Source organism: Mytilus edulis, chromosome 4 (assembly GCF_963676685.1).
Source record: "Mytilus edulis chromosome 4, xbMytEdul2.2, whole genome shotgun sequence".
NCBI lineage: Eukaryota > Metazoa > Mollusca > Bivalvia > Mytilida > Mytilidae > Mytilus > Mytilus edulis.
Window position 1 is genome coordinate 41,612,920 of NC_092347.1, and position 27,850 is coordinate 41,640,769.

At 31.7% G+C, this 27,850-nt stretch overlaps 1 protein-coding gene across 1 annotated transcript; it reads right to left on the minus strand.

The window, feature by feature from the left end:
* Nucleotides 1-306: 306 nt before the first annotated feature.
* On the minus strand, nt 307-27,850 carry LOC139521384 (repetitive organellar protein-like). The gene is made up of 3 exons (XM_071314862.1): nt 25,855-27,850; nt 22,294-25,168; nt 307-343 (listed from the first exon to the last, which is right to left on the minus strand). The coding sequence occupies exons 1-3, from the start codon at nt 27,848-27,850 to the stop codon at nt 307-309; spliced, it is 4,908 nt and encodes a 1,635-aa protein (XP_071170963.1).

Below are 27,850 nucleotides of genomic sequence, written 5' to 3' on the forward strand. Positions count from 1 at the left end.
AGTCAGTTGTTATAAGGTTGTAATCTTCCTCTGATGGTATGAAGTTTTGAACTGGTGTTTGACTATAAAGCTGTTGTGGTACAACTCTGTCTAGATTGGTGAAGGTCAGGTTTTGTACTATCACTGCTGAACCAAAAGCATGCATCATTTTCTGTTTGTTGTTAATTCGTTGGTCATGAACACCAACAGTCCAATTGATGTTGTCACCAATAATTCGGAAACGAGTGTTGTCCTTTACCAGCTGCACTACCTTATCATTGAAATGGCCTCCAATCATCTCTACAATTTGTAGGCTTCTTTCATAACTTAGGCAGACGCCAACCGTCTGAAGTCTATCAAACACCTGCAAGTTAAATGAATCTTCCTTAATATGAAGTATATTTGAAAAATAATAATTCTTTTAAAATCAAACTAAGTGAGTAAACAAATTAGTATTCTGTGTATTGAAGTTTAATTGTATTCACAGGTATTCTGAATTGTCTAAACTTGAAAAGAAAACACATTAAAACCAGAAGTGTAACATTTATCCTAAATAAAACCATCTTCTTTTCAGGAAAAAAAGTTTAATTTTTTTCTGAACAGTATTATTATACCACAAGTCTACTGGTTCAAGTTATACCTCACATGGTACCATACTGCACTGCACACAGTTGTTCAAAACTTCAAAGTACCCTTTAAGTATTTGATGTATTGTATTGCTAGATTTTTCATCATTAATGATTTTCTTTTCTTTTTTTTTGTATTTATAAAAAATTGGAGTCGACATTATACATTGTTATTAATTGCTCATTGTTAAAGGCTGTATCTTGACCTAAAGTTGTTAATTTCTGTGGCTTTTGGTCTCTTAGGACAAGGTGATTATATATAGCGGGATCCCAGTCTATGCTGTCAGCAGATACGACTGAGATCGACAAGTTTAAACAAAATGCATAACCTTCAGTGGGGAAAAGTAAATTCTAGAATTCGAATTTAGAAAAGAGTGTATATATGTAAGTTTGGCTGTCATTGTCCAAAACTGACAGAAAGTATGTCTAAAGTGATCCTATTTCAGTAGTCCAAATAATTATGACATCTTGAAAGGCTATTATAATTTTTTTCTTTGACGCCTTTAATACGTCGAAGTAAGGCGTCAAAGAAAAAAAATATAATAGCCTTTCACGATGTCATAATTATTTGGACTACCGTTTCAGATGAAAAAGCATTTCAAACTCCTGTGAAAAAAGCGGGAACTTTCTCAAAATAACAAGTCTCAAAAATCTGAATATCACAATATTCCTCATTTTCTACCCATTTGTTGGTACAAGTTAATAAACAAACACAATTATTAAAGCATTTGCAATGACTAGATAAACATAAAAATATGGAAAGTAATTTTAACAAAATCTTGATGTTTACAATTTATGCAAAAATGAAAACCTTCCTGACTTGGAATACTTTATGAAAATATCTCTTCTATAAACAATAAACAAACAGTAAAGTCCTATGAACATCAGGTGACCGCAGTTTCTTGTGGATGGGCAAAAGGACGTCACAGAAACAGATCACATCTCTATACCTAAAACTGAGGTTAATTTACAGAGATATTTTTTTCTGATACAAGTTTGTGCTTGGATGATGAATAAATGACAGGAAATTCAACCTCATCGTAATAAATATCATATTGTAGTGATACAAATCAGTATACCTTGGACTATTATACTAATATAATAATAGTCCAAGAGAAATTATACACTGGTTTGTTGTTATATATTATATTAATATTATGGTTGCATGTAATAATGATGTATCATGTATTTATATAATATGAGGCAGGCCTGCAAATGGGGACGAAGTCTGTATGAATTATTTTTTTTGTAACTTACATAATTGTTAAAAAAAAGAAACAGAAATACCGTAACGTCCGATTTTGGTTCTGTTGTTAAGAGATTTTACTTGGGACGTTATTTAAGTTATGACGTCATGTTCAATGTTAAAAAAGAAACACAATGCATCAGGTAATGTTAATTCAGTATAATCAAAGAATTATTTAACCCTTTCACCCATTGCTGCCCAGACAGAAGCTACTCTCGAGACCATGGCTTCCTTGGCTACTTTTACTCAAGTGGGAGATCTTCATAATAAATGTCAATAAAACTTGTTTGTTGTTATTTGTGTATTTATTTCATTCACTAACACCATGTTCACAGTTTTGTTCATGTTTTTGATAATTTTTTCTTCATAAAATTTTCAAATTTTCGGCATTATCTAGGTGAAATTCTCAAAATTCTGCTCTTTGACCCCAAATCGTAATTTTTTAACCCAAAACGGCAAAATTTTGAAAATTTTTATGAGGCTGTATAAATTCCTCACACTGAATGATGTCCATTCCAAGTATTTTATGTCAAAAAAGTATACTAGTTTAGCTTCAATTCTTCCATATTCTTTAAAAAAAAGTTCCCTCATTTCAAATTCTCGTAAATTCCATAAATTTCTTCTGATTTTTTAACGGTTTTCAACAAAAGGAAGCGCCATGTGGTTACAAGAGCGCAATTATTCGTAATGCATTTTCCATAGGGTACCACTAGTGTTCCGTATTTTTTTTTCTCGAAGACTACACAAGCTAGCGAAAAACGGGTGGCAGTTCCTGTTACTAGAAATGCCAGTGTTGCATTACAACCCCAAAAAAATATAGGGTCATGCGGTTCAAAATGCCTTAAAATGCAGTTGAAAAATATCGTCTACTTTTCGCTTAATGAAAAAGGCATATTTTTAATGGCTCCGACGTGCAGAAATTGAAGATATTTTCTATACTTCCTAAAATGTGAATATGATTTTCGTCAATTTTTAAACCTAATTGGACAAGCTTTCGATTAAATGTAATTCCAATCCTGTATCAACCAATCAGAAGCCGTATAGGATTCTATTCTGAGTACCATCTTGGGGTAATTATAAAAAACTTGCTGGTTAAATGTAAACAAATTGCGCTCTTGTAACCTATACGGTAGTGAAAAAAATTTCCAAAAATTAAGCGCCTGCAACCAAAAGTCGCGCTGGCGTCTATCTAGATGATATCACATCTTCAAAACATTATCTGATCTCTCTCTGAATTTGTAGAATTTTTTTTTTGCCTGCCGATCAGGCCAAAAATTGGAACTGATTTTTTCGCCAAATACGGTACTGGTCAAAGACACATGAAGATAATGTTTATTTATTGGCCTAATTTTTCGAAGGTCATCCAGCACTGATCATATTGTCAACTAAACCGTTCTGATATGGAAAAGCTACATCGAATTTTGAAGAATGGCTATATATGAAATCATTTCTTGAAAAAACACGTAAAAATATATGCCCTGAGGGTTACTTGTCACAGTATTATTATATAAAGGTGAGATAATCAATCCAAATAATTTCATAGGGGTGAACAATTAAGATTTGTTTTATACTGTCAATTTGAGGTAACGGTCAGTTATACTTTGTGTATAATGTATTAAAAGGAGATAATCAATCCAATTGACTTCATAGGGGGTGAACAATAAAGATTTGTTTTATACTGTCAGGTTTGAGGTAACGGTAGGTAATACTTTGTGTATAATGTATTAAGGGGAGATAATAAATTCAAATGACTTCACAGGGGGTGAACTAAAAAATTGTTTTATGCTGTTAGGTTTGATGTAACGGAAGGTTATACTTTGTGTATAATGTATTAAGAGGAGATAATCAATCCAAATGACTTCATAGGGGTGAACAATAAAGATTTGTTTTATACTGTCAGCTTTGAGGTAACGGTAGGTTATACTTTGTGCACAATATATAAAGGGGAGATAATCAATTGAAATGATTTCATAGGTGGTGAACAATAAAGATTTGTTTCATACTGTCAGGTTTGAGGTAACAGTAGGTTATATATACTTTGTGTATAATATATTTAGGGGAGATAATCAATCCAAATGACTTCATATGGGGATGAACAATAAAGATTTGTTTTATACTGTCGGGTTTGAAGTAATGCTATGTTATACATGTACTTTGTGTATAATGTATTAAGGGGAGCTAATCAATCCAAAGGACTTCATAGGGTTGAAATTAAAGATTTGTTTCATACTGTCGGGTTTGAGGTAAGAATAGGTTATTCTTTGTGTATGTATAATGTATTAAGGGGACATAATCAATCCAAATGACTTCAGGCCTAAAATAAAATATTGTATGTTTCCCCAATCCCGACCGACCCTGCAAAAACCTTGCTACACATAAAATTTTATTGTCAAAACTAAGTAGAAAATTATTTTATACCTTTCTGATTTTCAGGCTTGCTTCATTGTTCGATATTGTTCAAGCTTTTTAGAAAAGAATTAATTATTTCCCTACCTATCTACCCTCACCTTGCTTGGCAGGGTCGGGATTGTTGAAACAAACAAAATATTAATTTAGGCCTCATGGGGGTAAACAAAAGATTTGTTTTATACTGTAATGTGTGAGGTAATGGTATGTTATACTTTGTGTATAATGTATTAAGGGGAGATAATCAATCAAAATAACTTTATAGGTAAACAATAAAGATGTGTTTTAGGCCAAAAAAAAATAATGTTGTGTTTCCGATCACCCCCTTGAAATTTTGAAGGGACGGTAGGTAGGGATTTTTTTTTTTTTTTTTTTTTTTTTTTTTTTTTTTTTATATTATGCTTCATTGCTGTCTCGGTTTCATGGACACTTTGTTCATTGCTTAAGACCATTTGACAATTTTCAAGATTATTTCATGTTTCTACTGTATACCGTAGAAAGGGGTGTATAGTCCGCAGTTTTTTACCCAGGGAATGAAATTGATGGAAGGGGTGCGGACTATGCAGTACTATAGGATATCATGACATTTTTTTTCCAGAGTTGGGATACGATGTTGAACGAGGTTTGGCCAAGTAAACAGAAACATCATGTGTTGTCAATGTTATAATGTATTCTTGACAACTCTTTGTATTATTTAGAAATAAAACTATTCTTGACTACTCTTTGTTATTTAATATTTTTAAATAAAATAAACAATCTAGTGTTGACTTAGTAATTTGCATAAAAATCAGCCTTTGATCCAATGTCCACTTTGTTTCGGATTTAATAAAATTTGTGTCATTGCATCTAAACAGTGTACCTGAATCCCGAATATCAATGAAAGATGAACCCTTCAAGGATAAAGCCATAATAGTCAAGTTGAAACCTAGTGAAATCTTCCCAAGATCGATTTCGTTTAATGTTATTCGTGTGTGTACAGTACAAGTAAACCACGATGCGCCATTTTGAATATGTGTGATTAAAAAGTATCAAAATTTTGTATTCCGACTTTTTGTGTTTCACTCTTAACTTATCGACGTAAATAAATCAAGACCTAGATTAACATTTTTTAATTGTAAATTGTAACCATTAATACTGAAAGTGTACATGTAAACCTGAAAGAAGTGGAATTTTGTATACGAAACTATATTTCCAGGTGAAAGGTCACATTGTGCAGGTGTATCATCTTACTTGACATTGGATGAATTTCATTGCTAATGTCAAAAAAGGTTTACTTTCTGTAAAATTTAGAAATATTTTTTTCTCTGCGAAATGGCCATATTTCCGCGTTGAACATTGAATAGGACGCGTTGTGTTGCCATGTTCAAACACTGACAAACGAAAATAACTACTGCGCATGCTCCCGCATATATAATTAGCCAAGAAGATTCCACTTTCCAGTACATTCTAAAAATAAGTCTCAAGTTTAAAATTAGCGTTGTTTTCTTTTGGGGCGATAAAAAGATCGAGGGACTTAGAATTTTTTATTTTCTTTAAGAAAAAACGGTCGGTAGGGATACAAATTATTTTTTTTCCCACATCAGCTTTAAAAACTTTTGAGTCGGGGGTCTGAAGGACGGTCGGTCGGGTGACCGGAAACACAACATTTTTTTTTTTAGGCCTTATACTGTCAGGTTTGAGGTAACAGTAGGTTATAAATACTTTGTGTATAATGTATTAAGGGGAGATAATCAATCCAAATGACTTCATAAGGGGTGAACAAAAAAAATGTTTTATGTTGTCAGGTTTGCAGTAACGGAAGGTTATACTTTGTGTATAATGTATTAAGGGGAGATAATCAATCAAAATGCCTTCATTGGTGGTGAACATTAAAGATTTGTTTTATACTACCAGGTTTAAGGTAACGGTAGGTTATACTTTGTGTATAATGTATTAAGGGGAGATAATCAATTGAAATGACTTCATAAGTGGTGAACAATAAAGATTTGTTTTATACTGTCAGGTTTGCCGTAATGGTAGGTTATATGCACTTTGTGTATAATGTATTAACGGGAGATAATCAATCCATTTGACTTCATAAGGGATGAACAAAAAGATTTGTTTTATACTGCAATATATGAGGTAATGGTAGGGACTCCAGGAGAAATTTATGTATGTGTGCCATACCACATATTGTAACTGAATTAGATAGCTCTTGTTATCATGAACAAAACAAAAAAAAACAGTTTGAAAATTGATCTACAAATAAAAAAGTTATGCAAGTTTTAAGTTGCAGATTTTGGCTATAATTTTGGAAAATTGTAAATTTTACACAAATTTTTCGTCCCATTGGTCAGGAAATGTAATTTTGTATGGCTACTTACCACTTTAGTATTCAAATATGACTATATATAGTTGTTTTCTTGCATCAGCTCACTGACTTATGTAAAAATCATACTTTTGCATGTACAACTTAGTTGAACATAAGTGACAAAGTGGGCGTGACAGAGTGTGGACTTAGTCATTTTTGCAGTGGCACCGAAGAAATTTGTCAAAAATTGAACAAAACCAATTTTTCAAACCTAATTAAAAAACAAACCACAAAACCAATATCCATGAAATTTGTTGAAGTACATATATGTATAGAATTTAACAAAATTAAAAAATCTTGGAATCATTCTCTGGCTAAAAAAATCCAAAATGGCCATCCAAGATGTTAAGGGAAGATAATTAATCCAAATGACTTCATGGGGGGTGAACAAATAGATTGGTTTTATACTGTGAGGTTTGAGGTAATGGTAGGTTATACTTTGTGTATAATGTATTAAGGGGAGATAATTAATCCAAATGACTTCATGGGGGACGAACAATAAAGATTTGTTTTTTACTGTCAGGTTTCAGGTAACGGTAGGTTATACTCTGTGTATAATGTATTAAAGGGAGATAATCAATCCAAATGACTTCATAGGGGGTGAACAAATAGATTTGTTTTATAAAGGGTGCAATCAACAGTTTTTTACGTGACGTCATTCTGTAACAGGGCATGTAATAGTGGACCCATCATGCAGAAGTCAGATATTCATAGTTATATAGATATCTATACATCAATGGAAAGATAATTCTATGAACTTTCTGAATAAATAAAAAAAAATCCAACATCTCTTGTTTAAACATGCAAATTGGTACAAGTTATCAGCTGGAAATTAGGCATTTTCCCCCTAAAAAACCTTTAAAAACAGACCACCTTTGGACACACGGATCAGTAACCTGTGCATATATTTGAGATTTCTTATAATATGCATTTCGAAGAGCTTATCCGGCTGATTTAAGAAAATGTAGTTACAGCCTACGTTCGCCTGCTCCGAAAGGAGCTATCTTACCTGACAAATCAAAGTGCTTTTTGCAACAGGTGAAAATCAGCTGTTTATGGAGTTGCCTCCCATATAGTAGGAAGTCACAAAAACATTTTTTTTTTTTAAATCTTGACAAAAGTGGCATTTTAATTGAACTTCAATATATGTTTTTCACATTGAACATAAAAAACAATCAACTTTTTCATTTAGTGGTATATAAATAGCAGGGAATTCCATCAGTATGTAAATCTCACTGGGGAAATACCCCTAGTTTTTAGTACGAAACTGTTTATAGCACCCTTATACTGTTATGTTTGAGGTAATGGTAGGTTATACTTTGTGTATAATGTATTAAGGGGAGATAATTAATCCAAATGACTTCATGGGGGGTGAACAATAAAGATTTGTTTTTTACTGTCAGGTTTCAGGTAACGGTAGGTTACACTCTGTGTATAATGTATTAAAGGGAGATAATAAATCCAAATGACTTCATACGGGGTGAACAAATAGATTGGTTTTATACTGTTATGTTTGAGGTAATGGTAGGTTATACTCTGTGTATAATGTAATAAAGGGAGATTATCAATCCAAATGACTTCATAGGGAGTGAACAAATAGATTGGTTTATACTGTTATGTTTGAGGTAATGGTAGGTTATACTCTGTGTATAATGTATTAAAGGGAGATAATCAATCCAAATGACTTCATAGGGGGTGAACAAATAAATTTGTTTTATACTGTTTTGTTTGAGGTAATGGTAGGTTATACTTTGTGTATAATGTATTAAAGGGAGATTATCAATCCAAATGACTTCATAGGGGGTGAACAATAAAGATTTGTTTTATACTGTTATGTTTGAGGTAATGGTACATGTAGGTTATACTCTGTGTATAATGTATTAAAGGGAGATAATAAACCCAAATGACTTCATAGGGGGTGAACAAATAGATTGGTTTTATACTGTTACGTTTGAGGTAATGGTAGGTTATACTTTGTGTATAATGTATTAAGGGGAGATAATTAATCCGAATGAATTCATACGGGGTGAACAATAAAGATTTGTTTTAAACTGTCGGGTTTCAGGTAACGGTAGGTTATACTCTGTGTATAATGTATTAAAGGGAGATAATCTATCCAAATGACTTCATAGGGGGTGAACAAATAGATTGGTTTTATACTGTTATGTTTGAGGTAATGGTAAGTTGTACTCTGTGTATAATGTATTAAAGGGAGATAATCAATCCAAATGACTTCATAGGGGGTGAACAAATAGATTGGTTTTATACTGTTATGTTTGAGGTAATGGTTGGTTATACTTTGTGTATAATGTATTAAGGGGAGATAATTAATCCGAATGACTTCATGGGGGGGTGAACAATAAAGATTGGTTTTATACTGTTATGTTTGAGGTAATGGTAGGTTATACTTTGTGTATAATGTATTAAGGGGAGATAATTAATCCGAATGACTTCAGGGGGGGGGGGGTGAACAATAAAGATTTGTTTTTTACTGTCAGGTTTCAGGTAACTGTAGGTTATACTCTGTGTATACTGTATTAAGGGGAGATAATAAACCCAAATGACTTCATAGGGGGTGAACAAATAGATTGGTTTTATACTGTTATGTTTGAGGTAATGGTAAGTTATACTCTGTGTATAATGTATTAAAGGGAGATAATCAATCCAAATGACTTCACAGGGGGTGAACAAATAGATTGGTTTTATACTGTTATGTTTGAGGTAATGGTAGGTTATACTTTGTGTATAATGTATTAAGGGGAGATAATTAATCCGAATGACTTCATGGGGGGTGAACAATAAAGATTGGTTTTATACTGTTATGTTTGAGGTAATGGTAGGTTATACTTTGTGTATAATGTATTAAGGGGAGATAATTAATCCGAATGACTTCATGGGGGGTGAACAATAAAGATTGGTTTTATACTGTTATGTTTGAGGTAATGGTAGGTTATACTCTGTGTATAATGTATTAAAGGGAGATAATAAACCCAAATGACTTCATAGGGGGTGAACAAATAGATTGGTTTTATACTGTTATGTTTGAGGTAATGGTAGGTTATACTTTGTGTATAATGTATTAAGGGGAGATAATTAATCCGAATGAATTCATACGGGGTGAACAATAAAGATTTGTTTTAAACTGTCAGGTTTCAGGTAACGATAGGTTATACTCTGTGTATAATGTATTAAAGGGAGATAATAAACCCAAATGACTTCATAGGGGGTGAACAAATAGATTGGTTTTATACTGTTATGTTTGAGGTAATGGTAAGTTATACTCTGTGAATAATGTATTAAAGGGAGATAATCAATCCAAATGACTTCATAGGGGGTGAACAAATAGATTGGTTTTATACTGTTATGTTTGAGGTAATGGTAGGTTATACTTTGTGTATAATGTATTAAGGGGAGATAATTAATCCGAATGACTTCATGGGGGGTGAACAATAAAGATTGGTTTTATACTGTTATGTTTGAGGTAATGGTAGGTTATACTCTGTGTATAATGTATTAAAGGGAGATAATAAACCCAAATGACTTCATAGGGGGTGAACAAATAGATTGGTTTTATACTGTTATGTTTGAGGTAATGGTAGGTTATACTTTGTGTATAATGTATTAAGGGGAGATAATTAATCCGAATGACTTCATGGGGGGTGAACAATAAAGATTGGTTTTATACTGTTATGTTTGAGGTAATGGTAGGTTATACTTTGTGTATAATGTATTAAGGGGAGATAATTAATCCGAATGACTTCAGGGGGGGGGGGGTGAACAATAAAGATTTGTTTTTTACTGTCAGGTTTCAGGTAACTGTAGGTTATACTCTGTGTATACTGTATTAAGGGGAGATAATAAACCCAAATGACTTCATAGGGGGTGAACAAATAGATTGGTTTTATACTGTTATGTTTGAGGTAATGGTAAGTTATACTCTGTGTATAATGTATTAAAGGGAGATAATCAATCCAAATGACTTCATAGGGGGTGAACAAATAGATTGGTTTTATACTGTTATGTTTGAGGTAATGGTAGGTTATACTTTGTGTATAATGTATTAAGGGGAGATAATTAATCCGAATGACTTCATGGGGGGTGAACAATAAAGATTGGTTTTATACTGTTATGTTTGAGGTAATGGTAGGTTATACTTTGTGTATAATGTATTAAGGGGAGATAATTAATCCGAATGACTTCATGGGGGGTGAACAATAAAGATTGGTTTTATACTGTTATGTTTGAGGTAATGGTAGGTTATACTTTGTGTATAATGTATTAAGGGGAGATAATTAATCCGAATGACTTCATGGGGGGTGAACAATAAAGATTGGTTTTATACTGTTATGTTTGAGGTAATGGTAGGTTATACTCTGTGTATAATGTATTAAAGGGAGATAATGAACCCAAATGACTTCATAGGGGGTGAACAAATAGATTGGTTTTATACTGTTATGTTTGAGGTAATGGTAGGTTATACTTTGTGTATAATGTATTAAGGGGAGATAATTAATCCGAATGAATTCATACGGGGTGAACAATAAAGATTTGTTTTAAACTGTCGGGTTTCAGGTAACGGTAGGTTATACTCTGTGTATAATGTATTAAAGGGAGATAACAAACCCAAATGACTTCATAGGGGGTGAACAAATAGATTGGTTTTATACTGTTATGTTTGAGGTAATGGTAAGTTATACTCTGTGTATAATGTATTAAAGGGAGATAATCAATCCAAATGACTTCATAGGGGGTGAACAAATAGATTGGTTTTATACTGTTATGTTTGAGGTAATGGTAGGTTATACTTTGTGTATAATGTATTAAGGGGAGATAATTAATCCGAATGGCTTCATGGGGGGTGAACAATAAAGATTTGTTTTTTACTGTCAGGTTTCAGGTAACTGTAGGTTATACTCTGTGTATAATGTATTAAAGGGAGATAATAGACCCAAATGACTTCATAGGGGGTGAACAAAAAGATTTGTTTGATACTGTTATGTTTGAGGTAATGGTAGGTTATACTTTGTGTGTAATGTATTAAGGGGAGATAATTAAGCTGAATGACTTCATGGGGCGTGAACAATAAAGATTTGTTTTAAACTGTCAGACTGTAGGTTATACTCTGTGTATAATGTATTAAGGGGAGATAATAAACCCAAATGACTTCATAGGGGGTGAACAAATAGATTGGTTTTATACTGTTATGTTTGAGGTAATGGTAAGTTATACTCTGTGTATAATGTATTAAAGGGAGATAATCAATCCAAATGACTTCATAGGGGGTGAACAAATAGATTGGTTTTATACTGTTATGTTTGAGGTAATGGTAGGTTATACTTTGTGTATAATGTATTAAGGGGAGATAATTAATCCGAATGACTTCATGGGGGGTGAACAATACAGATTGGTTTTATACTGTTATGTTTGAGGTAATGGTAGGTTATACTCTGTGTATAATGTATTAAAGGGAGATAATAAACCCAAATGACTTCATAGGGGGTGAACAAATAGATTGGTTTTATACTGTTATGTTTGAGGTAATGGTAGGTTATACTTTGTGTATAATGTATTAAGGGGAGATAATTAATCCGAATGACTTCATGGGGGGTGAACAATAAAGATTGGTTTTATACTGTTATGTTTGAGGTAATGGTAGGTTATACTCTGTGTATAATGTATTAAAGGGAGATAATAAACCCAAATGACTTCATAGGGGGTGAACAAATAGATTGGTTTTATACTGTTATGTTTGAGGTAATGGTAGGTTATACTTTGTGTATAATGTATTAAGGGGAGATAATTAATCCGAATGAATTCATACGGGGTGAACAATAAAGATTTGTTTTAAACTGTCGGGTTTCAGGTAACGGTAGGTTATACTCTGTGTATAATGTATTAAAGGGAGATAATAAACCCAAATGACTTCATAGGGGGTGAACAAATAGATTGGTTTTATACTGTTATGTTTGAGGTAATGGTAGGTTATACTTTGTGTATAATGTATTAAGGGGAGATAATTAATCCAAATGACTTCATGGGGGGTGAACAATAAAGATTTGTTTTTTACTGTCAGGTTTCAGGTAACGGTAGGTTACACTCTGTGTATAATGTATTAAAGGGAGATAATAAATCCAAATGACTTCATACGGGGTGAACAAATAGATTGGTTTTATACTGTTATGTTTGAGGTAATGGTAGGTTATACTCTGTGTATAATGTAATAAAGGGAGATTATCAATCCAAATGACTTCATAGGGGGTGAACAAATAGATTGGTTTATACTGTTATGTTTGAGGTAATGGTAGGTTATACTCTGTGTATAATGTATTAAAGGGAGATAATCAATCCAAATGACTTCATAGGGGGTGAACAAATAAATTTGTTTTATACTGTTTTGTTTGAGGTAATGGTAGGTTATACTTTGTGTATAATGTATTAAAGGGAGATTATCAATCCAAATGACTTCATAGGGGGTGAACAATAAAGATTTGTTTTATACTGTTATGTTTGAGGTAATGGTACATGTAGGTTATACTCTGTGTATAATGTATTAAAGGGAGATAATAAACCCAAATGACTTCATAGGGGGTGAACAAATAGATTGGTTTTATACTGTTATGTTTGAGGTAATGGTAGGTTATACTTTGTGTATAATGTATTAAGGGGAGATAATTAATCCGAATGAATTCATACGGGGTGAACAATAAAGATTTGTTTTAAACTGTCGGGTTTCAGGTAACGGTAGGTTATACTCTGTATAATGTATTAAAGGGAGATAATCAATCCAAATGACTTCATAGGGGGTGAACAAATAGATTGGTTTTATACTGTTATGTTTGAGGTAATGGTAAGTTGTACTCTGTGTATAATGTATTAAAGGGAGATAATCAATCCAAATGACTTCATAGGGGGTGAACAAATAGATTGGTTTTATACTGTTATGTTTGAGGTAATGGTAGGTTATACTTTGTGTATAATGTATTAAGGGGAGATAATTAATCTGAATGACTTCATGGGGGGTGAACAATAAAGATTGGTTTTATACTGTTATGTTTGAGGTAATGGTAGGTTATACTCTGTGTATAATGTATTAAAGGGAGATAATAAACCCAAATGACTTCATAGGGGGTGAACAAATAGATTGGTTTTATACTGTTATGTTTGAGGTAATGGTAGGTTATACTTTGTGTATAATGTATTAAGGGGAGATAATTAATCCGAATGACTTCATGGGGGGTGAACAATAAAGATTGGTTTTATACTGTTATGTTTGAGGTAATGGTAGGTTATACTTTGTGTATAATGTATTAAGGGGAGATAATTAATCCGAATGACTTCAGGGGGGGGGGTGAACAATAAAGATTTGTTTTTTACTGTCAGGTTTCAGGTAACTGTAGGTTATACTCTGTGTATACTGTATTAAAGGGAGATAATCAATCCAAATGACTTCATAGGGGGTGAACAAATAAATTTGTTTTATACTGTTTTGTTTGAGGTAATGGTAGGTTATACTTTGTGTATAATGTATTAAAGGGAGATTATCAATCCAAATGACTTCATAGGGGGTGAACAAATAGATTGGTTTTATACTGTTATGTTTGAGGTAATGGTACATGTAGGTTATACTCTGTGTATAATGTATTAAAGGGAGATAATAAACCCAAATGACTTCATAGGGGGTGAACAAATAGATTGGTTTTATACTGTTATGTTTGAGGTAATGGTAGGTTATACTTTGTGTATAATGTATTAAGGGGAGATAATTAATCCGAATGAATTCATACGGGGTGAACAATAAAGATTTGTTTTAAACTGTCGGGTTTCAGGTAACGGTAGGTTATACTCTGTATAATGTATTAAAGGGAGATAATCAATCCAAATGACTTCATAGGGGGTGAACAAATAGATTGGTTTTATACTGTTATGTTTGAGGTAATGGTAAGTTGTACTCTGTGTATAATGTATTAAAGGGAGATAATCAATCCAAATGACTTCATAGGGGGTGAACAAATAGATTGGTTTTATACTGTTATGTTTGAGGTAATGGTAGGTTATACTTTGTGTATAATGTATTAAGGGGAGATAATTAATCCGAATGACTTCATGGGGGGTGAACAATAAAGATTGGTTTTATACTGTTATGTTTGAGGTAATGGTAGGTTATACTCTGTGTATAATGTATTAAAGGGAGATAATAAACCCAAATGACTTCATAGGGGGTGAACAAATAGATTGGTTTTATACTGTTATGTTTGAGGTAATGGTAGGTTATACTTTGTGTATAATGTATTAAGGGGAGATAATTAATCCGAATGACTTCATGGGGGGTGAACAATAAAGATTGGTTTTATACTGTTATGTTTGAGGTAATGGTAGGTTATACTTTGTGTATAATGTATTAAGGGGAGATAATTAATCCGAATGACTTCAGGGGGGGGGGGTGAACAATAAAGATTTGTTTTTTACTGTCAGGTTTCAGGTAACTGTAGGTTATACTCTGTGTATACTGTATTAAAGGGAGATAATAAACCCAAATGACTTCATAGGGGGTGAACAAATAGATTGGTTTTATACTGTTATGTTTGAGGTAATGGTAAGTTATACTCTGTGTATAATGTATTAAAGGGAGATAATCAATCCAAATGACTTCATAGGGGGTGAACAAATAGATTGGTTTTATACTGTTATGTTTGAGGTAATGGTAGGTTATACTTTGTGTATAATGTATTAAGGGGAGATAATTAATCCGAATGACTTCATGGGGGGTGAACAATAAAGATTGGTTTTATACTGTTATGTTTGAGGTAATGGTAGGTTATACTTTGTGTATAATGTATTAAGGGGAGATAATTAATCCGAATGACTTCATGGGGGGTGAACAATAAAGATTGGTTTTATACTGTTATGTTTGAGGTAATGGTAGGTTATACTCTGTGTATAATGTATTAAAGGGAGATAATAAACCCAAATGACTTCATAGGGGGTGAACAAATAGATTGGTTTTATACTGTTATGTTTGAGGTAATGGTAGGTTATACTTTGTGTATAATGTATTAAGGGGAGATAATTAATCCGAATGAATTCATACGGGGTGAACAATAAAGATTTGTTTTAAACTGTCGGGTTTCAGGTAACGGTAGGTTATACTCTGTGTATAATGTATTAAAGGGAGATAATAAACCCAAATGACTTCATAGGGGGTGAACAAATAGATTGGTTTTATACTGTTATGTTTGAGGTAATGGTAAGTTATACTCTGTGTATAATGTATTAAAGGGAGATAATAAACCCAAATGACTTCATAGGGGGTGAACAAATAGATTGGTTTTATACTGTTATGTTTGAGGTAATGGTAAGTTATACTCTGTGTATAATGTATTAAAGGGAGATAATCAATCCAAATGACTTCATAGGGGGTGAACAAATAGATTGGTTTTATACTGTTATGTTTGAGGTAATGGTAGGTTATACTTTGTGTATAATGTATTAAGGGGAGATAATTAATCCGAATGACTTTATGGGGGGTGAACAATAAAGATTGGTTTTATACTGTTATGTTTGAGGTAATGGTAGGTTATACTTTGTGTATAATGTATTAAGGGGAGATAATTAATCCGAATGTCTTCATGGGGGGTGAACAATAAAGATTGGTTTTATACTGTTATGTTTGAGGTAATGGTAGGTTATACTTTGTGTATAATGTATTAAGGGGAGATAATTAATCCGAATGACTTCATGGGGGGTGAACAATAAAGATTGGTTTTATACTGTTATGTTTGAGGTAATGGTAGGTTATACTCTGTGTATAATGTATTAAAGGGAGATAATAAACCCAAATGACTTCATAGGGGGTGAACAAATAGATTGGTTTTATACTGTTATGTTTGAGGTAATGGTAGGTTATACTTTGTGTATAATGTATTAAGGGGAGATAATTAATCCGAATGAATTCATACGGGGTGAACAATAAAGATTTGTTTTAAACTGTCGGGTTTCAGGTAACGGTAGGTTATACTCTGTGTATAATGTATTAAATAAAGGCAACAGTAGTATACCGCTGTTCAAAACTCATAAATCCATGGACAAAAAACAAAATCGGGATAACAAACTAAAACCGAGGGAAACGCATTAAATATAAGAGGAGAACAACGACATAACACTAAAATGTAACACATATAGACAAAATCCCACGAGAATAACAAATATAACATATATATATAACATCAAAACCAAATACATGAATTTGGGATAGACAAGTACCGTGACACGTCTTATCGCAATGTGAATTTACACTCAAAAATAAGAGAAAACAAACGACACAACGTTATAATGTAATACACACAGAAACGAACTATAATATAACAATGACCATATTCCTGACTTGGTACAGGGCATTTTTAAAGGAAAAAATGGTGGGTTGAACCTGGTTTTGTGGCATGCCAAACCTCGCACTTTTATGGCCATGTGAAATATAACATCAAAATGACAACACAGGACTACAATATAAATATTATTACAATATAAGTATTAAAGGGAGATAATAAACCCAAATGACTTCATAGGGGGTGAACAAATAGATTGGTTTTATACTGTTATGTTTGAGGTAATGGTAAGTTATACTCTGTGTATAATGTATTAAAGGGAGATAATAAACCCAAATGACTTCATAGGGGGTGAACAAATAGATTGGTTTTATACTGTTATGTTTGAGGTAATGGTAAGTTATACTCTGTGTATAATGTATTAAAGGGAGATAATCAATCCAAATGACTTCATAGGGGGTGAACAAATAGATTGGTTTTATACTGTTATGTTTGAGGTAATGGTAGGTTATACTTTGTGTATAATGTATTAAGGGGAGATAATTAATCCGAATGACTTCATGGGGGGTGAACAATAAAGATTGGTTTTATACTGTTATGTTTGAGGTAATGGTAGGTTATACTTTGTGTATAATGTATTAAGGGGAGATAATTAATCCGAATGACTTCATGGGGGGTGAACAATAAAGATTGGTTTTATACTGTTATGTTTGAGGTAATGGTAGGTTATACTCTGTGTATAATGTATTAAAGGGAGATAATAAACCCAAATGACTTCATAGGGGGTGAACACATAGATTGGTTTTATACTGTTATGTTTGAGGTAATGGTAGGTTATACTTTGTGTATAATGTATTAAGGGGAGATAATTAATCCGAATGAATTCATACGGGGTGAACAATAAAGATTTGTTTTAAACTGTCGGGTTTCAGGTAACGGTAGGTTATACTCTGTGTATAATGTATTAAAGGGAGATAATAAACCCAAATGACTTCATAGGGGGTGAACAAATAGATTGGTTTTATACTGTTATGTTTGAGGTAATGGTAAGTTATACTCTGTGTATAATGTATTAAAGGGAGATAATCAATCCAAATGACTTCATAGGGGGTGAACAAATAGATTGGTTTTATACTGTTATGTTTGAGGTAATGGTAGGTTATACTTTGTGTATAATGTATTGAGGGGAGATAAATAATCCGAATGACTTCATGGGGGGTGAACAATAAAGATTGGTTTTATACTGTTATGTTTGAGGTAATGGTAGGTTATACTTTGTGTATAATGTATTAAGGGGAGATAATTAATCTGAATGACTTCATGGGGGGTGAACAATAAAGATTGGTTTTATACTGTTATGTTTGAGGTAATGGTAGGTTATACTCTGTGTATAATGTATTAAAGGGAGATAATAAACCCAAATGACTTCATAGGGGGTGAACAAATAGATTGGTTTTATACTGTTATGTTTGAGGTAATGGTAGGTTATACTTTGTGTATAATGTATTAAGGGGAGATAATTAATCCGAATGAATTCATACGGGGTGAACAATAAAGATTTGTTTTAAACTGTCGGGTTTCAGGTAACGGTAGGTTATACTCTGTGTATAATGTATTAAAGGGAGATAATAAACCCAAATGACTTCATAGGGGGTGAACAAATAGATTGGTTTTATACTGTTATGTTTGAGGTAATGGTAAGTTATACTCTGTGTATAATGTATTAAAGGGAGATAATCAATCCAAATGACTTCATAGGGGGTGAACAAATAGATTGGTTTTATACTGTTATGTTTGAGGTAATGGTAGGTTATACTTTGTGTATAATGTATTAAGGGGAGATAATTAATCCGAATGACTTCATGGGGGGTGAACAATAAAGATTGGTTTTATACTGTTATGTTTGAGGTAATGGTAGGTTATACTTTGTGTATAATGTATTAAGGGGAGATAATTAATCCGAATGAATTCATACGGGGTGAACAATAAGATTTGTTTTAAACTGTCGGGTTTCAGGTAACGGTAGGTTATACTCTGTGTATAATGTATTAAAGGGAGATAATAAACCCAAATGACTTCATAGGGGGTGAACAAATAGATTGGTTTTATACTGTTATGTTTGAGGTAATGGTAAGTTATACTCTGTGTATAATGTATTAAAGGGAGATAATCAATCCAAATGACTTCATAGGGGGTGAACAAATAGATTGGTTTTATACTGTTATGTTTGAGGTAATGGTAGGTTATACTTTGTGTATAATGTATTAAGGGAAGATAATTAATCCGAATGACTTCATGGGGGGTGAACAATAAAGATTGGTTTTATACTGTTATGTTTGAGGTAATGGTAGGTTATACTTTGTGTATAATGTATTAAGGGGAGATAATTAAGCTGAATGACTTCATGGGGGGTGAACAATAAAGATTGGTTTTATACTGTTATGTTTGAGGTAATGGTAGGTTATACTCTGTGTATAATGTATTAAAGGGAGATAATAAACCCAAATGACTTCATAGGGGGTGAACAAATAGATTGGTTTTATACTGTTATGTTTGAGGTAATGGTAGGTTATACTTTGTGTATAATGTATTAAGGGGAGATAATTAATCCGAATGAATTCATACGGGGTGAACAATAAAGATTTGTTTTAAACTGTCGGGTTTCAGGTAACGGTAGGTTATACTCTGTGTATAATGTATTAAAGGGAGATAATAAACCCAAATGACTTCATAGGGGGTGAACAAATAGATTGGTTTTATACTGTTATGTTTGAGGTAATGGTAGGTTATACTTTGTGTGTAATGTATTAAGGGGAGATAATTAAGCTGAATGACTTCATGGGGCGTGAACAATAAAGATTTGTTTTAAACTGTCAGGTTTCAGGTAACTGTAGGTTATACTCTGTGTATAATGTATTAAGGGGAGATAATAAACCCAAATGACTTCATAGGGGGTGAACAAATAGATTGGTTTTATACTGTTATGTTTGAGGTAATGGTAAGTTATACTCTGTGTATAATGTATTAAAGGGAGATAATCAATCCAAATGACTTCATAGGGGGTGAACAAATAGATTGGTTTTATACTGTTATGTTTGAGGTAATGGTAGGTTATACTTTGTGTATAATGTATTAAGGGGAGATAATTAATCCGAATGACTTCATGGGGGGTGAACAATAAAGATTGGTTTTATACTGTTATGTTTGAGGTAATGGTAGGTTATACTCTGTGTATAATGTATTAAAGGGAGATAATAAACCCAAATGACTTCATAGGGGGTGAACAAATAGATTGGTTTTATACTGTTATGTTTGAGGTAATGGTAGGTTATACTTTGTGTATAATGTATTAAGGGGAGATAATTAATCCGAATGAATTCATACGGGGTGAACAATAAAGATTGGTTTTATACTGTCATGTTTGAGGTAATGGTAGGTTATACTCTGTGTATAATGTATTAAAGGGAGATAATAAACCCAAATGACTTCATAGGGGGTGAACAAATAGATTGGTTTTATACTGTTATGTTTGAGGTAATGGTAGGTTATACTTTGTGTATAATGTATTAAGGGGAGATAATTAATCCGAATGTCTTCATGGGGGGTGAACAATAAAGATTGGTTTTATACTGTTATGTTTGAGGTAATGGTAGGTTATACTTTGTGTATAATGTATTAAGGGGAGATAATTAATCCGAATGACTTCATGGGGGGTGAACAATAAAGATTTGTTTTTTACTGTCAGGTTTCAGGTAACTGTAGGTTATACTCTGTGTATAATGTATTAAAGGGAGATAATAAACCCAAATGACTTCATAGGGGGTGAACAAATAGATTGGCTTTATACTGTTATGTTTGAGGTAATGGTAGGTTATACTCTGTGTATAATGTATTAAAGGGAGATAATAAATCCAAATGACTTCATAGGGGGTGAACAAAAAGATTTGTTTGATACTGTTATGTTTGAGGTAATGGTAGGTTATACTTTGTGTGTAATGTATTAAGGGGAGATAATTAAGCTGAATGACTTCATGGGGCGTGAACAATAAAGATTTGTTTTAAACTGTCAGACTGTAGGTTATACTCTGTGTATAATGTATTAAGGGGAGATAATAAACCCAAATGACTTCATAGGGGGTGAACAAATAGATTGGTTTTATACTGTTATGTTTGAGGTAATGGTAAGTTATACTCTGTGTATAATGTATTAAAGGGAGATAATCAATCCAAATGACTTCATAGGGGGTGAACAAATAGATTGGTTTTATACTGTTATGTTTGAGGTAATGGTAGGTTATACTTTGTGTATAATGTATTAAGGGGAGATAATTAATCCGAATGACTTCATGGGGGGTGAACAATAAAGATTGGTTTTATACTGTTATGTTTGAGGTAATGGTAGGTTATACTCTGTGTATAATGTATTAAAGGGAGATAATAAACCCAAATGACTTCATAGGGGGTAAACAAATAGATTGGTTTTATACTGTTATGTTTGAGGTAATGGTAGGTTATACTTTGTGTATAATGTATTAAGGGGAGATAATTAATCCGAATGAATTCATACGGGGTGAACAATAAAGATTGGTTTTATACTGTCATGTTTGAGGTAACGGTAGGTTATACTCTGTGTATAATGTATTAAAGGGAGATAATTTTATTTAATGTATATCTTTATTTGCAAAACATACAAAAACCAATTTTGGTTGTGGCAAATACATTGACAAACAAACATAATGAAACATAATGAAAACTCGACAATATTATAAGAAATATTATAAAAACAGTTACTGTTCTCCTTTCCTCAGTTCTAATGACTCTTTAATAAAAGAAACAACTGCTTTTACATCATTTGGTGTTGATGGATTAAGTATTATTACGAGTTTATCAGTAAAATTAAGTGTATTAAAATTTACATATTTTTGTATATAATATTTTAGAAAGATTTCTCTTATATTTTTATTTATTTTACAGTTGAAAAAAAAATGAAATTCATCGTCTAAGATATTACATATTTTACATTTTCTTTCATTTCGTGGTATTTTGGTATATCGTCCAGTTTCTATGAAGAGACAATGTTCGCTTATTCTAAATTTGGTTAACATTTTTCTTGTCTCTTTACTTGGGTGTGATAGGTAGTATTGCATTTGGTTATTTATATTAGATTTAAGAAATTTATATAGATATATTTTATTATTTTCATTTAAGTTATTTATTTTATCATCAATAACAGTTTGATAATAGTTGATATAACTTTTTTTTAATTGGGGTTTTAACATTTTAGTCTGTTTTAAAGTTTTAGTTTCCTCAATAAGTTTAATGTCAATATTTATATCTTGTGACACATTTTTTGCAAAAGTATACCAAGAGTATGTTCCCTTGGTATCTAAACTTTTAGTTAATTTAAAGGCTTCATTAAGAAGTGGGTTTAGATTTTCATTATTTAATCTAGATAGGTACATCATAGTTTGGGTTTTTATGAAAGTTTCTAATGGCAAAAGTCCTAGTTCATTTCTAACAGCTAGATTTGTTGAGCTTCTTTTTGTCCCCAGTACTTGTTTCATAAAATGTAGCTGGGTTTTTTCTAAAACAGTTTTATCAATAAAATGAATAGCATCTGGTGTTGAGCTATTTTTGTTAGCTCGGAGTTTAGCTCTATAAAATTGAATATAAGTGTCCATATAGCATATTTCACTATTATATGTTAAAATAGGTTTGACCAAAGTTTCAAAAAGGTTGCAAGACACTCTCACAGGAAGTTGTCCAAAGCCTGATGAGTAAGAGTTAATAGCAAATAAAACTTTTCTTGCTTTTTTTGCAAGATCTGAACTACAACTAGTTAGACTGCCATTAGATGTTATAACACATCCTAGGTATTTATATTCATATACTTTATCAAGGTATTTTCCTTTAAATTTCAAAAAGGGTTTATTTATTTTACTTGGGTTATTTTGTAGTATCATGGTTTTAGATTTTTTTGTATTAACTGTTAATTGCCATTTATCACAATACTCAGAGAGATTATTTAAACTATTTTGCAGACCGTTTTCGCTCTCTGATAATATGATTAAGTCATCTGCAAATAGAAGACTTCCTATGTCTGAATTTATAAGTTTTACAGGGGTAGAGTTTGGCTTTTCAAATATCTGACTTAAGTCATTAATAAAAATATTAAATAAAGTGGAGCTTAAAGAATCTCCTTGTCTTACACCTTTATCTATAATAAAATGTTTAGACTCTGAGTTCTTATGTTTGAAAGAACCAAGAGTATGATCGAATTGTGCTTTAATAATGTTAAAGATGTGTTTACCAACTCCTAGTTTACACAATTTATACATTAGTCCTAGCCGCCAAAGAGAGTCAAAGGCTTTTTTAAAGTCTATGAAGCAAATATATATTTTCTTTTTATTTTTATGAAGGTATTTATTTATAATAGATTTAAGAATAAATAAGCTATCAGAAGTTCTATGATTCTCTCGAAATCCAAACTGTGAGTGGTTATATTTGGATTCCATATGTTTATTTAGTCTATTATTTAACAATGCACTAAATACTTTTGACAAACAGCTCATTAGAGCAATTCCTCTATAATTATTTAAATCATATTTGTCTCCTGATTTATGAATTGGGATAATATATGATTTTTCCCATAGTTTAGGATAGCATCCAGATTTTAGTATAGCATTGAAAAGTTTTGTAAAAGATTTAAGTGTAACAGGGCTACTGAATTTAATAATTTCATTTAAGATTTTATCAGGTCCTGAAGATTTACCTGTTTTTAGTTTATTTATAACAATTTTAACCTCTGATATTGTAAAAGGTTTGTCAGTGGTGTTTAAATATAACATTTTATCTTCAATGTTTTTAAATTCTGTTTCTATGTTTTTTTTAAATTCTTTGTTGACAGAAGAGCAGTTTCCTTGGTTTTGAAAATGTTTTTCTAGCTCTTCTAAGTTTTTAAATATTTCTTCAGAATTATCTTCATGTTTTGTGGTCTTTTTCATTTCTTTAAGAATTTTCCAATATTCCTCTGAATTATTTTTAAAACAGTTTTCAAGTTTTTTAAAAATATCCGTTTTATATTTAGCTTTTTTTTGTTTTATCATCTTTTTAAAAGTTTTTAGAAGGTTAAAATATCTAGTTTTATATGTTTTATCAAATGGATTTGCTTTAATATTTCTGCCGATGGCATTTATTTGATGTTTTAAATCTGTTATTGCATTATCTGACCACGGTTGTTTATTTTTTGGTTTACTCTTCTTAAAGTTTTTTCTTTTAATTACACATGAATTTTCAGCTAAATTACATAAAATAGTTGTTAGTTTATTTGTTTCATCATCAACACCTCTTTGGTCATTACTGAAGGTTTGCATTTCAAAGTTTAAAATATTGTTCAGAACAGTTTCATCTGATAAATGGTCAAGCAATTTTAATTTTGATTTTTGTGAGTCCCACTTGAACGATTTATAGCTAGACCAATTTGAATTTTCAAAGATATCAAAATTATATTCTCTTTGCATACATTTCAAGAAAATCTCAATTTTTACATGATCTGATAGATAATTAAACTCATGTGTTTTAAAATATTCAACTGAGGAAAGGAGACTCTCACTTACAATAGCATAATCTACAACACTTGAACCATTGCTTGTCATACAAGTAAAATTTCCCATTATATCACCAATATATCTACCATTTAATATACGTAGGCTTGACGATGTAGATAAATCAAGTAAATTTACACCTTGTCCGTTGACAACTTTGTCACAGCTATATCTATTAAAACAGTTATCTATTTTATATTCATCTGGTAATAGATTAGTTTGAGCAAAATTATTTATGTCTAGGCTGTCATCTTTAATATAGTCTAATTTATCTCCAGTTCTAGAATTAAAATCTCCTAAAAGTACAACTTTCCCTTTTTTAGAAAAAATGTTTATTTCTTTTTCAAGTTGTAAAAAATCATCATCATAATGAGTAGAACTAACAGGAGGAATATATACAGCACATATATATATGTCGTCAGACAATCCAAAGAAGTTTTTATCGAGTTTTAACCATAGTCTATTATTTGATAAAGATCCATTTTTAACATAGGTTAAACCTTGATGTATGCTATTTTTGTAAAATATTATAATGCCCCCACTATATCTTTTTCCACGTTTATTCTTTTTACGTATTTTGCTTATAGTGTTAAAGCCAGGGATGGTATATTCTTTGGATTCGCCTTTCCAAGTTTCTAGTAAAATATTAATGTCACTTTTGATTTGTTTTAAAAAGAACTCGTCATTTGTTTTATCGCCTAAGCCGTGTATATTCCATGCAGATATGCTAATTTGGTTGTTGTTAACAACATTCATTTTCATTTATTACAATATTTTTTCAATGAGCAGAAAAAAATTAGATAACTGATGCAAATCAATATATTGAGTATTAAAGATATTTTGTTTCAAAATTATTCTTTTCTTTTTCATTTCAAGTAAAAACATGTTTAAATAAATATTATGATATTTTGAAATCTAGTAATTGTATCATGTTAACATACTATACAGCTATAGAAGGAAAAAAACAACAACAACAATATATAAAAAATAACAAAAAAAAAATCAAAACCAGAAAATAAAATATTCACATTATAGTATTTATGTATTAGCTATACAAAGAAAGATAACTCTATTTGTTTCAGAAATTAGAATGTTATACAATTTATGAAAATGTCAGATGTTCATGTGTGTACATTTTCAGCACATGTGTGTTGTTGGGTGAATATCAAGACCTTATCTAGGTCAATTAAAAATTATAATATCAGTATTAATAAAATGAATATAACTTGTAGTTTCCTTAATTATAAGTAAACAAAATTCATATACAGTTTCAAATTTCAAATGTAAATTCATAGCAACATTAAGAATTTCTATTTCAAACCTTCAAGTGCTAGTTTGAGTAGTCGTATGTTTATGCCATTATTGCTTAAATTGTCATCATAGCTTTGGTAATAATTGTTGTGTTTGTCATGTGAAGCATTTTGGTGATTTGTTTCTCTTTCATAAAAATTATTGCTATTGTCATACATGTAAGTAGCACTTTGATGGTTTTCTTCGTCATATCGATTTGGACGTTCATCATATGGATTTGGATGTTTGTAGAAGTGATTACCATTTTCTCTACGGAACTGTTGATTACGTTGCCTAGGAAATTGATGATTTTCAAAGTTCTGTTGATCATTTATTACTCCCAGTAGTGGGTTTACTACATGTTTTAAATTTCTTACATATAGTGGGATACCATCATTTTGGTTTAAATGGATGCCGTCTGTGAAGTGAAATTGTACGAAATTTTCATGTTTGACAAATTTAAGACTATATTCATTACATAGGTCTGAAAGCATGCTGTTACATTTGGATCTTTTTGATTCATAAGTTTTGCTTGAATGTGCGTTTCTATAAAATCTAGGCAATATAGCATTTATTATGATGTTGCTCTCTGGGACAAGTCTCTGTGTATCTAATATAAGTCTTTCCATATTTTTAGCCACGTCCTCAGGTGTACTTTCTTCTAGGTCGTTTGATCCGACTTGAAAAGCAATGTTGTTTGCTTTAAGCTTTCCTGTTAATAGAAATTCACTTGCACCTCGAATGGTTTTATCATGCAGAGTAGTAATATTGGTTTTCTTGTATCTGTATATTCGATTTTTTCGCAGATCTTTCACCACTGATGAGCCTACAATCCATAAGTTAATTGAGTGGCTCTCTTTTGGATTATTCTTACTCTGATCTTGGTCACGGGTTTCTGTTACTTGAAAGTTATCTCGTCTCTGTTTACTTCTAGTTGTAATTTGTTCATGACTTTGACTTGTACTAGGTTTGTCATATATTTGGTTTTTTTCTTTTTGTTGATCTTCAACTGTATTTGTACTTACAGTTGCACAGATTTTTTCCACTTTTGTAAGAGTATCTTGAATATTACTTAATTTTTCAGATTGTTCCTTATCATATGCAGGATTTCTAATATCAGAGACACTTTTCTCTATGGTGTTAGTTGTTCTGGCTATATCAATAGAGTTTTTGTTTATATGTTCTTCAATATTTGCAAGCCTTTTATTGATTTTACTTAGCTCCATATTTTTGTTTCTAAGTTCTTCCTGCTCCTTAGCCTGTAATATTAGTTTTTCTTCCATTATTATTATTAGTGTTGCCAAATGGTCTATTTTTTCACTATATTGTAGATGGCAGTCTATCAGTTTGTTTTCAAGTGAATGAAAGGCATATACAACTTGTTGATTTTCACTTTCTGTATTCATTGTATTGGTAAAGTTATTGTTTTGTTTTATGTTTTCATTATTGTTTTTGTCATTTTGAGGTTGGAGGGATTCATCAGAGCTCTCGTCTATTTGTTTAGGAGTTGTTTCCTCAATTAGTTTAGGTGTTGTTTCCTCATTTTCATCATATTCAGCTTCTATAGGAATGTTTGAGTTTTGAAGTTGTCGAATGACATTGTCAATATTTATCTTGGAGTTATCCTCCTTTATACAGTTGTTTATGCATTCTTTCAAATCAAAGAATTCTTTTTCCACCCATTTTTGACAAGAGTTCCCTTGTACAAGGCATCTTTTGGTTGAATAGTAGATAGTTATTGTGATGAGTTTGGTGTTGTGGTGGAATACTTGCACTGTAGATTTGTTGAGAGACTGGGAGGGGGTCTTTTCTTCGAATGGTCGTTCATCGTCATGTAAATTGAGTATTTTAGATGATTTGTCATAGTCTGACCATTTCACAGTTACGTTTGGAAATTTTCCTAAATCAATATGATATCTCAACAGCAATGCCCTTCGCCAGTACCACACAGATTTTTTGCTCAAGTCAAAGGTGATCTGTTTGTCGTCACACGTGTTTTGCAAGTCGCTAGTTTCACTTTGTGCCAT

What these genes read in the sequence shown, in the direction of transcription:
- LOC139521384 (XM_071314862.1), bottom strand. Translation starts at nt 27,850, where the DNA reads ATGGCACAAAGTGAAACTAGCGACTTGCAAAACACGTGTGACGACAAA. An exon ending in ACTCAAACTAGCACTTGAAG is followed by an intron (nt 25,169 to 25,854) that starts GTTTGAAATAGA and finishes ATATTTTACTAG; the next exon opens with AAACTTGGAAAGGCGAATCC. An exon ending in ACCAAGGGAACATACTCTTG is followed by an intron (nt 344 to 22,293) that starts GTATACTTTTGC and finishes TTTAACTTGCAG; the next exon opens with GTGTTTGATAGACTTCAGAC.